At 42.4% G+C, this 13,087-nt stretch overlaps 1 protein-coding gene across 1 annotated transcript in view; it reads left to right on the plus strand.

Annotated features, from left to right (window-relative positions):
- PIKFYVE (phosphoinositide kinase, FYVE finger containing) overlaps positions 1 to 7,842 on the plus strand; it is a 58,005-nt gene extending 50,163 nt beyond the window's left edge. The window contains exons 33-41 of the mRNA XM_009876681.1: positions 122 to 213; positions 860 to 1,024; positions 1,573 to 1,632; positions 2,066 to 2,242; positions 2,910 to 3,013; positions 3,299 to 3,427; positions 4,757 to 5,018; positions 6,168 to 6,242; positions 7,184 to 7,842. Coding sequence (XP_009874983.1) covers positions 122 to 213; positions 860 to 1,024; positions 1,573 to 1,632; positions 2,066 to 2,242; positions 2,910 to 3,013; positions 3,299 to 3,427; positions 4,757 to 5,018; positions 6,168 to 6,242; positions 7,184 to 7,299 — 1,180 coding nt within the window. The 3' untranslated portion in view covers positions 7,300 to 7,842. The remainder of the gene's footprint in view (positions 1 to 121; positions 214 to 859; positions 1,025 to 1,572; positions 1,633 to 2,065; positions 2,243 to 2,909; positions 3,014 to 3,298; positions 3,428 to 4,756; positions 5,019 to 6,167; positions 6,243 to 7,183) is intronic.
- Positions 7,843 to 13,087: the final 5,245 nt, after the last annotated feature.

Here is a 13,087-nt window from a genome sequence, read left to right on the forward strand (position 1 = left end):
TAGTGTTAGGCATAAAGGAGAAATAAATACACAGGAGTAAAGCAATAGTGTCTCAAGTTGCAGTATTTTTGGGGTCCTGACTTTTTTGTTTGTTTGGTTTTGGTTTTGTTTCTACTTTCAGCATGTCAGACAGCAAACCAAAGAACAGTAGCCCTGTCCGCCTGCCTGAGGCTACCATGGGGCCTTCAAGTCGCAGTGCAGAAGCAGAACAGCGTAAGACCATTTTGCCAAAATTATATCCATGATGCTAATCTTAGCTCAGACTTGCACCCACTTAGCTTAGGTTCTCTCTCTGGTGAAAGTTCAGTTAGAACAAAAAGTGTGTTCCGAGTTGAAATGGTGACTAGTCTTAGAGTTCATCTGATGTATGACGTGATGGGGGATTGGTTGGTTTATTTCTTGAAATCTGTGTCCGTGATTGCTTTCTCTAATTTTTATGAGATCAGACTACCGTTCCCTGATTTAGTATGTTATGATGTAGTGGATGTTGGGTTGTTCTTGAGTATGGCCTGTTTAGTGGGGTACAATGCCCATAATATGTTCTGACCTCTTTTGGCACTGCCTTATTTAAAAAGATGGCAATTAAAATATTCCAAAATGGAGAAGTGAGTGCTATGTTAAAGGTGCTTGTGCTAGGTCTTTGCTTTCAAATGGCTCAGCATTCCAGAATGCTGCTTGGAACACTGTATCAGCCAACCTGGTGGGCCTCAGTTGCTTGAAGAACAGCAAACGAGTTACAGCTGAATGACATCACTCCTCCAGTTAGAACAATGAATGGAGCATGCTTGTATGAGTTATGCTTTTATTAAACTGCCTACAGAAATGCCAAGGCCAACTTCTTTATTCCTTTTCACTGTAGCAAAGAAACCATCTAGTGTTTTGTCTTTCTTCCGTGGCACGGGAGGGAAGAGCCCGGACCTGTCTTCCCAGAAGAGAGAGACCTTACGTGGTGCTGACAGTGCCTACTATCAGGTTGGACAGATGGGCAAAGAGGGAGCAGAAAACCAAGGAGCAGAATCTCAAGGTACAAGTTTGTTGAGTCCACCTTGTTACTTCTCCTGAGCCTCATTCATACTTGTAAGGCCCAGAATGCACTTTTTCAACGGTCTAAGATTACTAAATGTGCATTGAAAATAAATTGCTTGAACATCAAATGTGGGCCTTCCCCTAAAGACACTGCTTTATGAGCAAGGAAATAGTCTTTCAAACCCCAGAAACTACAGGGACACTGAGTAATCTGTGCTTGAATGCCTTTGGATAAGTCTGGCTCTGGTTAAGCAGCTTAGTCCCTTTTTCTTGCTTAGAGTTTAGCTTTCATTGTTTCAGCTTATGGAAAATGAATTTAACATAAAGAGAAAAATTATACCTATGTCTCCCATGAAGAGCAGTGCCCTTATAGCTAGAATTGTATGACACGTGTATGCTAGATCTCTAATACCCTATGTATTGTTCCCTCTATATTCTTAAAAAAAGAAAATATTTTTCTTGTAATGTGAGTTTTGAAGTAGTAATTTACATGGCTTTCTCAACAATAATAATGAGCAATCCTGACTGGCCCCTTTATGCCTTTAGATGACATAGATGGAGGAGATGGACAGAAGAAACAGCTGGTGAATCCCCATGTGGAGCTCCGTGAGTAGTTGTAAATAATAACTTGAAGTATTAGCTGACAGACTCCTTTCTTCGTGAAGATGTAATGGAAATCTTGAAGTTAGTAGTTTTTCTTTGTAGGAAGAACAAATCAAGAAAGAGCAATGTGAATTTTTATTTACTGTAATCAGTCTCTCTGTTGCAAAAATATCACATAAAACTTCTTTTTTAAAAATTGATCTTTTGTCTGTGTACTTTTCCATGGCATATGCTGTGAGCTAGCCTGGAGAGGGTTGACTTTCCTGTAAGTTTTACATTTAAATCCTGTTGGTTTAAATTTCCAAAGTACAATAGGTATGAGAGCGGGATGTTTAGCACAATAGTATTCTTTTAGACCAGCAAGATCTCTAAGTGTAATCTTGGGTGGTCAGTGAGTATCGCATGCTGTTATTGAAGATGACTTTTTTTTCTTCAGAGTTTTCAGATGCAAATGCCAAGTTCTACTGCCGAATTTATTATGCTGGAGAGTTTCACAAGATGCGTGAAGTGATACTGGGGAGCAGCGAAGAGGACTTCATCCGATCCCTGTCTCACTCTATGCCCTGGCAGGCACGAGGTGGCAAATCTGGGGCTGCGTTCTATGTGACTGAGGGTAAATGCAGCTTCTTGCCCCTTTGTAATTAGAGGGCGTTATTTGGGGATTGCGGTGGTTAATGTTTCGTTTAATCCCAGACTACCTCTAGCAAGAGGGTTGCTGACTGTGAAGTAGCCACTCAGAAGAGAAAGTTAAGTGGATTGTTCTGGGGTCTTCAATATTAGATTGTTTCTTTGTATATGCAAGAGAACAAAATGTAGTTCTGTTTTTCAGTAGTAGCAGCTAGGGAGGCCAGTTGAGCAGATCTGTACTCTCTTAGGCAGGCTTAAGAAAAAGGCTTTGAGTATGATTCAAGGAAAACTGGTTATTCAAGACACTTTCTTGTAATCCTGTATACCATAGTTGATTTTTAGGACTTCAACTGTGGCTGATTCTGGGCCCCTACTTAAAATAAGTCTTGAATGGAAGCCTTTCTAGATTGTTTCTGTTGTCTGTGTAAGAAGGCCATATAGCTCAGGTAAATCTAACCTAGGCAGTCTCTTCTCCCTGATTTGCTAGAAAGCTGAAATCTAGAAAGGCTGAATTTCTGAAACTCAGAATATATGACGTTAAAAAGTTTCTAGAAATGAGATTATGTAGCTAAGGCTGTGCGATGATCTTAAAGAACTTGCAAAGAATACATCACTCACTGTATATAATCCTGTTGCCTCTGATGTTAAAACAGATGATAGATTCATATTGAAGCAGATGCCTCGTCTGGAAGTCCAGTCATTCCTTGACTTTGCTCCACACTACTTCACTTACATCATTAATGCAGTTCAGCATAAGGTATTAAAAAAAAAAAAAGAGTGCCTTTTATTTTAGTAAGTATTGTACATTTTATGAACTAATAACAGTTTGTATTAACCCTGTCATTTGATTATATGTTTAATTATGAGAAGAGAGTATGGTGAATTGTGCAAATAGTGTGTTTTTAAGATGAACATTGGGAATTTTACTCGTCTTCCAAGCTCTAATACACAGTCAAACAGAACAGTGGTGCTTCTAGTATGTGCTTCTAGATTGCTGATTGCCTGTATGCAGAAATCTTACTCCCTGTCTTCTCTTCATCAGAAGCCCACAGCACTGGCCAAAATCCTTGGAGTGTATCGAATTGGATACAAGAATTCTCAAAACAATACTGAAAAGAAACTGGATCTTCTTGTCATGGAAAATCTTTTCTATGGCAGGAAAATGGCTCAGGTAAGTGTCAAGCGTTCTGTTCCCTTGCGGTGTGGTTCTGGCTGGGAGCAAGAACTGCGTTGCCAGTAGCTTTCAGGGTAACTTCTAATTTTGCATGTGCTGTCTGTATCCAGCACTGGTCAAAGATGACAGTTTGTGTTTGTTTTGATGCTACATGATCCTTGGTAATTTCATGCCTGTATTGGCTAGTTCAGAGAGCTGCAGTGCAGGCTTCAGTTTTCAGAAGTCTTATTTGTCCCTGCATCTCCAGTGTCTGAGAGAAAACATTGCCAACCTAATTAGGAAAAAAAAATGAGACCTTTTTGCAAAGCTTTTAGAAGAACTAACTAGGATTACAGACTAATTTGCTAGGAGGAGAACCTCACGGATGGAGATGGTGAGGCACTGTGTATGAAGGCAGAAACGAATCATGTTTTCAACCTGGAGTTCTCTCTCCGAACCACTTCATGTGTGGGACAAGATTTTGAGTTCAGTCTTTCTGTTAGTAAAGGAAAAGTGACCTTTATGAAGCAGTGGAATGAAGACTTTAAAATGACTGGGAGAAAATTCTCTTAAAACAGAGTTGATGCTGAAAAAGGAGTTCAAACAAATGTCACTTCTAAAACTATTATCAGTTCTTTTCACCTTCTGTCCCAGTGCCTGACCTCAGATAGGGAATGTTTGTAGGAGGAAATGAACTGAAGGAGTTTTAGATAGACGTAAAGGATGTTTTCTTTTTGTTTGTCTGTGTTTTGAATCATGAGGGTGGTCAGGCACTGGAACAGAGACCCAAAGAGACTATGAACTCTATCCCTGAAGTGAAAGCTTTACTGGATGGGGCTTGAACAACGTTCTCTAACAGGAGCTTCTTCAAGCAGGGCATTGGAGTGGAGGCCTGCAGAGATCTTTTCCAACCTATTGAAGATCTGTCTCTTGCTTTGCCAACAGATGTTAAATGGTGCTTCATGCAATACTCATCTCCCTCTTCAACGGCTCTACTTTTGTCAGCATTTAGTTTTGTGGAGGCTGACTGGAAAATTGTGTTTACCCGTACAATATAAAAATAGGGACACCTTCCTTCCCTGTAATTAGGCTAAATATTAATGAAATAACTTGCCTAGAATTTGTGAATTGAGGTGGCAGAACTTCCATGTAGACTTACATGCTACGCTCCACTTGAGAAACTTTAATTTTTTTGTAGAAGAAAAATGACTTTTGCTAACTGTCATCCTCCTGCGGAGAAGGAAAGAGTTGCCTTTCCATACTGCCTTCTCAGGCAGTAGTTAGGTATGTTGAAGTCTTTAACCTTGCAGAACAATGGAACAAAGTATTACTGTTTTCTGTTTGCAGGTTTTTGACCTGAAGGGCTCCCTCCGAAATAGAAATGTTAAAACTGACACAGGGAAGGAAAGCTGTGATGTAGTCTTGCTGGATGAGAACCTTCTGAAGATGGTCCGGGACAATCCTTTATACATCCGTTCCCATTGCAAGGCTGTGCTGAGAGCTTCCATACACAGTGACTCTCAGTTCCTCTCCAGCCACCTCATTATCGACTATTCCCTGCTGGTGGGCCGTGATGATACCAACAATGAGCTGGTTGTTGGAATAATTGGTAGGTTATCTTTTATATTTTCTTGTTTTCAGCTAGTGAAACTACTTTCAAACTGTATGTCCACCAGAGAGATGTGTCTCAGGAAGGCTCATCTTCTCTCCTGATTGAATACCACTATCATCTCTCGTGGATATTAGAGCTGGAGAGAAGACTTCCTGCCTCCACTTTGATAACTCACGAGAGATGATAGTGATATTCAATCAGGAGAGAAGATGAGTCTTCCTGACACACATCTCTCTCTCTGGTGGTGGTACGGTTTGAAAGCAATTTCACTGAGCTTGTGTTGGCATTTGCATTACTAAGAATATATGCAGGAGGCCTCACAGGTAGTGAAAAAGCAGTTGAGTTGGTGTTTAACCTACACTTTCACTCCAGTTGAAGTAGGGAGGGGTTATTTTTATGCTTTTATGTGTTTAATCTTTAAAGTTAAGTTTGGTAATGTTTATATAACCATTTAAATCTTAACTTGTGTGGAGGGGATCTAAGGAGAAACAGTATTGGTAAGGATGAAAGAGGGAAGTTAAATGTCACTGGATCGCTTGTGATCACTTAGTCTGACCAGGATAATATGAGTGGCAATTCAGTGATTACCTTGCCCCATCCTCTAACTTGTAACTGGAAAGTAGAGCCTTGTTTTTAGACACGCAAACTTGCTTGTGCAAAAGACACAGAGATGAAATCATTTTGCAGGATGTGGAAGTGATTCTTGGAAACCATCAGATAGGTGTCCAAGTCCTGACTGTTTGCTGTTGCAGTAGTGAGAGCTGTTACAGCAAAGTGGGTGGTCTTGATAAGTTTCTGGGATGAGAACCATGATAAGTTTCTGGGATGAGAACCAGCTAAATTGTTAGAACTCTAACACAGATGAAGACAGACATAGCTGGGCAGTCTTGTTTGTAGAGGCGGGAAGAATTGATTATGACATTTTTGGACTTTTGAAATACTCTGTTTACCCTAACCAGATATGATCAGTACTCTGGAAAATGAGGCAACTGCTAGGGGGAACACTGAAGTTCTTCTGGTTATGGAAACCTACTGCTTTCTTGCCCTTTTTGAGGGGAAATAGATACATCTTAGAACAGTGTTACGTGGGCTATAGCAGATATGACATGTTTATGTGCGATTTTTTTTGTATTTTTGTTGCAACAGACTATATTCGCACTTTTACCTGGGACAAAAAGCTTGAAATGGTGGTGAAGTCAACTGGTATCTTGGGAGGACAAGGTGAGTCCAGGATGAAAGCAGATTTTTTGATCATGTTACCTCATTACCTGGAAGCTTCCAATAAGCATGCTAATAAAACCACAACTTCCCCACCGTGCAGATTTGCAACACTAGATTAAGTTGTCCAGAACATGCAAAGAAATAGCAAGGTTCAGAAAAATTAATACATTGATCTGCCTCCATTAGTGATCCTTTAAAAACTACAGTTACTGGGAATGGATTAAAGGTGACCTGCTTATTGGGCTGTTCTTTTCTGTTTCTTAGTTACCAACTACTCATATAAAAACTTAATCATCCATACAGAGAGAATAGCAAAAAACCTGGCTGCTTCGTTTCAGAAGATGTTTTCTGAGTCCAGAATATCAGATATACTCTTGAGGTGTTAGTGTGAAGGAATCCTTACCAAATGGTTGACTACTGCCCGTATTATGGGGAGCTGAGGAGTTCCCTTGTGGAAGCGAGCAGAGTACCTTTTGTGCAGCATTGCCTAGTGTAGGCCACATGTTAGTAGGATGGCTGGAAAGAGAAGGGAAGGGGAACACTTGATGTATGACTGCTCAGGTGTCTGGAAATAAGTGCATGTCTGTAGAGTGAAATTCTTCATGGGAAAAATTTGCATCTCTGCTGGAAAACCTCAAAGACCTGTAAATAGGAGAAGAGAAAAAGAAGCAAGCTGATCAGGGCTGATGTAAAAAGCTTAGGTGGTTTCTCCAATTTCAGGTATCTCAGTTAAGTGTTAGGGGTCTGTACTGTCTTCTCTCCTAAATGTTTAAAATGAAGAACAAAAGGCAGCTGATAATACATATTGATTCCAAGACCCTTTCATACAAAGTACGCCTTCCTGATTATGCTATCTGGTGTTGTAATCTCATGTGATGCCTGTTTGTACTGCAGTATATGCTTTAGCCCATTTCTAACTGCTCTTGACTCTTACACACTAGGTAAGATGCCAACTGTGGTCTCTCCAGAACTGTACCGGACTAGGTTTTGTGAAGCTATGGACAAGTACTTCCTGATGGTGCCAGACCATTGGACAGGACTGGGCCTGAATTGCTAAGCTAAAGCCCATATTGGGAAAGCACAAGAGGACAATGACATTACAGGCCACTCTCTTCCTGCGGTCTGGCCAGCAGTAAGCAAGAGGATTGCAGTCCCATGTCTACGCTGACCATGTGCATCATGCTGTGAAGTGTGAAATCTTGTTGCACTTTAACCCTCTCCTGGAGGCTGATAAGCAAACCAGCCTCTCAGGATCTAAGCTGTAAGGTACCACTGAACACCGCTGATAAGAGACATTCCCTCTCTCAGTGGGGAAGATGATGCTGTCTCCATGTGAGAGCACTGGAACAGATACTATCCAGTTCATGATGGTGTAGAAGTACACGATCTCTAAGTTTTGCACTGCCTGAGTGGTGTTGAATACGAGCAGCTGTTGTTTCTGTAGTGGATGTGTGGTACTGTAAATGTGAAATAAACCGCCTGCCGGGTAGGTGGGTGGGTGGGTGAGAGAAGAATGAAGTTAATTCCCAAGTTTTGCTGTGGTTGCCGTGATCTGTAGTTGACCTGTTTAGGATCCATTAATAACTTGCCTTGCTTATGCTCCATAGCTCCAGATTTTCTTTGGTTCTGTAAAGTCTTCAGATTTTTTTTTTTGTTTTTTTTTTCTTTGTGTTTTTTGGTTTTTTTAGGCAGGTCTACTAGAATGCCATATCACTACATCTTCTAAGCTGGGTTACTGCAGTACATCTCTGTCTTTATCTGTCATAATTTAATTTTAGCTGAATCCCATAGAAGGGGGTTTTCAGTCATCAGCATACTGCAAAGCTCAAAACATATCCCTTTAGTCCTAAACAGTACTCTGATCTGAATGTTACTGAAATCCCTGGAAACAGGTGACTTAAAAGTATACCCCTTTAATTAAACAAGACTTGATTAATTAGAGTTATGAAGTTGATTAACCCTGTTCTTACCAGAAAGCACTAAGTTGCTAGATAAAATGAAGCCTACAGCTTTAGAGTGACAGCTTTCTCCTCAGTGAAACCATCATTCCTGGCAGGTCACTTCAAATCCATTTCAGTTCCCCAGGACTTTCAAACAAAGCATTTACCTCATGGTGAAACTTTGCCAGGAGAATGTTTTTCTTGCATTCATGACATGCTGATGAAAACAAGCATCCAGATCTCATCACACTGTTCAGTCCCAATGGTAAAACTGTCTCTTCAGCAGTATTAGATTTTTTTTTTTTTTGGCATCACTGAGATGAATGTAATAATCTTTTTTCTGTAAAAAGAAAAACCTCAACTAACAGGTGTCTTGTATGATGGATAAGATCTGAGTCTTTGTTATGACAATAAGCACTTCCTTCCCTTTTTATTAATTTTTACCTCGTTTTGTAGGTGATGTTTACTTTTTAGCTTCAGTATAATATAGGCCAGTAAATAAGAGATTAAATGAGTTCGAGAGGCAAGAACACTGTCCTTTGACTTCAAGTCTGTTATGGAAAGACTTCTAACAAACATGGAGTCTGGGACAGTATAGCTTCTTATGACCACTTGCTCATTCTGACCAGTTGCCTGGTAATGCCAGTACCATCTTCACTGTAACTATGGGTTGGAATGTGCATTTTATTCACTTCTTTGTACAGTATTTTCTTCTGCAGCAGATGGTCATGGCTTTGTTCAGCAGTGACAGCTGGGCAGCACTGAGAAAGGAAAATGCCAGCACTGAGAACTGAACTGTTCCAAAAACAACCAGTGCAACTCAGGTTTGAGCTGCTGGGAAGCAGCAGTCATTTGTGTTGGAAGAAGTCTTTCCCACTCCATTGCAAAGCCGTTCTGGAGGATGAACAACGGTCCTGACCTCGAAGCAGCAGAAATGAAAGTATTCTCACTTCCTCTGTACAATGTAATTCATGTTTCCGGGGGTGCGATGTTGAAGGCTGCAGTGATGTGTGCTGTGGAAAGATGACTCGATACTTCTTGTTTCCTCTGGCCCAGAATCCCTTCAGTCCAACACGATGCAGTCAGGTGCAGCCGACCACCTCTGGGACACGTCTTGCCTCCTGTGTTGAAATGTACTCCCAGGATGGCTTGGCTGTGTTGTGCGCCTTATGTAACGAGGAGCCAGCCAGTCCATCAACTTGATGCTACTCTCACTTCTGTGGCTTCTACCTTCTGTCCTAGTCCTTCGATGTGCAAGAGTATGCCATGCAGCCTGAATCTGTTCCAGCCTTGGTGGAAGTTTACGTCCTTTCTTCTTTCTTCCCTCCCTAAAGTTTACAGGAAAAAACAGGACTTGCCTGACCAGCTAAGGGGACCCAACAGCAGCTGGTTACGTTATCTTCCATCTTTTGTCAGTGTGTTGTTGATGGAGTATGAATATGGGCAGTGCCATGGCATCTGCAGTAGGAGCTGTGATGTGCTAGCTCTGTCCTGTCCCCAGTAAGCCTTACTTCAGTGATGTGTGGCTGCTTTATACTGCTTGTCTTTTAGTGTCCCAGCTGGCTCTTCCAGCTGGCTCTGAAGCATCAGGATCACCTGATTGTAGCTAATGTTTCCCTGTACTTGACAGCCTGAGGCCCTCAGCACTGTAGAGGGGAGAGAACATTCCAGTGGCCAGCTGTTTTGTAGCATGTGAGCATGGGGCTCAGACATAGGAGTTGTGACCCCCTTGGGCTGAAGTTATAGCAGGTGGAGAGATTTGCAGAAGTGATACTGAGATGACATGAACAGCTGACTCTGGGATGTGGCTGATTGACTAGTCCTGACCAGACTGGAGTAAATAGTAAACAACTAGTAATAGGTAACACAGTAGCTGCTGTATCAACTGGAATTGGTTCATCTGTGGGTGGCATGTGGCAAAACTCTTAAGCATTTCTAATTCAAATCCCAGCAGTTGAAGAGATTTCAAATATTCCCTTTTCAGAATAAGAATTGTCCTGGCATTTCACTTGCTACAAAGCTGACTTTCTCAAAAGGAGGGCAATACTACGTGCAGGAGAGATCTCAGAGAGAGCTCCTTGTGAGGCTGGGTTAGGCCTGATGTCCTAGGGGAACAGCCTGGTTATTACATCAGCCCTTTGATTAGAGGTTTCTTTTTTTATTTCTTTATCACAAGGGTTTAGCATATATGCGTGCAAGCAAATCCTGGTTGCGAACTGGAAGACCGTGTTTCTTCAGAGCTACGCTGGCTTTTTTTCTTCCATTGCTTTGATCTGAGGCCTTGTGACAAATGTCTAAATCATGTTCTATTCAGAAGTGATGACTTGTTTTGAGTCGTCATGTAGACAGCAGAATGCCTTGTAGTGGCCCAGTGATGCGTTCTGTCCCACAAAAGCACATGAGGGACTCTTGCTGGTTAAGTAGCTCTGCTGGGCGCAGTAGAGTTACCTATGAAGTGAACTCCCCTGTGTGAGAATGACCAAAACCAAATTAATTGCTCACTAGGAGGTAGCCAGACTAATCGTTACTCAAAGCACTTAATGTACCATAATGTATGTATTTCTAATTTACCTTGGTTCAGCTTTATTTTATAAAACTGATGTACTGAAGTATTTGAGAATAACTGCCTTGACTACTTGGAGAATCAAAATGTAATCTATATAGTTACAAATAAAGTTACTAAAATATACTTGGGTCTATTGCATGTGGTGGAGCAGTTAGGTTTCATAGCACCCAATTTGCTTGATCAGAGGCTAAGCCCTCTGCTTGCTCTGCAGCAGTTGCTCTGTTGGAGTTTGCCAACTTTGCCTGCTGCTGTAAGCACGCCTGTCACCTTGCAGCTCATCACAGCAACCTCACAGGCCTGGAGAAGAGTGGCTGGAAAGCTGCTGAGTGGAAAAGGACCTGAGGGGATGTTCATCAACAGCCATCGGAACATGAGCGAGCAGTGAGCCCAGGTGGCCAGGAAGGCAAATAGCATCCTGGCCTCTATGAGAAATAGTGTGACCTGCAGGACTAGGGAAGTGGTTGTCCCTGGTCCTTGGCACTGGTGAGGCTGCACCTCAAATCCTGTGTTCAGTTTTAGGCCCTTAACTACAAGAAAGATGCTGAGGTGCTGGAGCATATCCAGCAGGCTGTGCTAGACAATGAAGCTGGTGAAAGGTCTAGAGCACAAGTGTTACAAGGAGAAGCTGTTTTTCTGAGGGTTTGTTTAGGCTGTAGAAAAGAAGGCTGAGGGGCAGACCTTGCCGCTCTCTACAACTACCTGAAAGGAGGCTGTAGCGAGGTGAGTGTTCATCTCTTCTCCCATGTAACAAGTGATAGGATGAGAGAAAATGACCCCAGGTTGCACCAGGGGAAGTTGAGATTGAACATAAGGAAAAATTTCTTCACAGAAAGGGTTGTGAAGAACTGGAACAGGCTGCTCAGGAAAGTGGTTGAGTCACCATCCGTGGAGGTTTTTAAAAGATGGGTAGATGAGGTGCTTAGTGACATGGTTTAGTGGTGGACCTGATGTTGCGAACTTCCAACTAAACAATTCTGTGATTTTAATGGAGCAGCTTTTCAGTGCAGTGGCAGCAGAATGTGCGAGTAACCTTTTCATGCACTTCTCGCACCTTCTCCCCAGCTGCTTTCCAACACTGCTGTGTGAGGCCTGGAACCAGTTTTGTCCAGAAGACGGTGGTGCTGCTGTGCCCCAGTTCTTAGAGGAGGTAGAACATGTTCCTTGGGAAAAGTCTCCAGGTATTTCCAGTCTTCTTTTAACTGGGCTAGATAAAGAAGAAATACAAGTAGGTCTGAAAAGTAATGGTATATTTTGATTGCTTGCCATTAACCTGGTATATAGTTTAACCTGGTATATAGTAATCTTGTCTCTTAAATATAAAAATGATGTGTGATTAGTTCCGAGAAGGGGACTTGTTTGTTCCTAGGATACAATACTCAAAAATCTAAAACATAAGGATTTTAACCATATTATGAGCTGTTATGACTGTTGCCAGGTGAGTTTGAATTATGTGCTGCAGCATGAAACTGCATCAGAAGTATTTGTCTAATGCTTTCAAGTGGGGACTGCCAACACCAGTGGCACAGAGGAGCAGGGATTGGAGGTTGTGGCCAGTCTGTCATTTGTCATTGTCTCTGCTGCTTCCCCTTCTTCAATGGGAGGACTCCTCACAGTCTTTCCCTGCTCCAGCATGGTGTCCCTCTCGGAGACAGTCTTCCGTGAAGTCCTCCAGTGTGAGTCCTTCCCACGGGCCTGCAGCTCATCACAAACTGCTCCAACATGGGTCCCATCTGCAGGGTGCAGTCCTCCCAGTGATGGAATGCTCTAGCACAGGCTTCCCATGGAGTCACAGCCTTCTGTTGCGGTTCTCTGGTGTGGGGTCTTCCATGGACTGTGGGTGGGATTCTGTTTCATCATTAATCTCCACGGGCTGCAGGGAGTCAGCTTGCCATATCATCATGGGCTGCAGGGGTATCTCTGCTCTGGTGGCCCTCACTGCCTCCTTCACTGCCCTTGGTGTCTACATGGTTGTTCCTCCTACATCCACTTCCTCCCCAAAACAAAAGAATTTCCCCCAAGAACTTGCCCAGATGGTTTTTCCCATATTAAATATGTTATTGCAGAAGTGTTGACTGGCTCGGCCTTGGCCAGAGGTGGATCTGACTTGTAGCTGGGGGAACCTCCAGAAGCTTCTCACAGGAGCTACCCCCACCCCCCCCCCCCCCCCGAACCCTGCCAGACACAAATGCAATGCAGCTGTAAGCGAAACTTTTTTGTTACTGCTTGAGTCATCAGTATTAGAAAATGAAACGGTAATTTTGTGTTTTCCATTGATGTAACTGATGGTGTGAGACATTGGTCAACTTCCCCACTACAACCTTGATTTAGACAATGCTACC

Source organism: Apaloderma vittatum, unplaced genomic scaffold (genome assembly GCF_000703405.1).
Source record: "Apaloderma vittatum isolate BGI_N311 unplaced genomic scaffold, ASM70340v1 scaffold7609, whole genome shotgun sequence".
NCBI classification, from domain to species: domain Eukaryota; kingdom Metazoa; phylum Chordata; class Aves; order Trogoniformes; family Trogonidae; genus Apaloderma; species Apaloderma vittatum.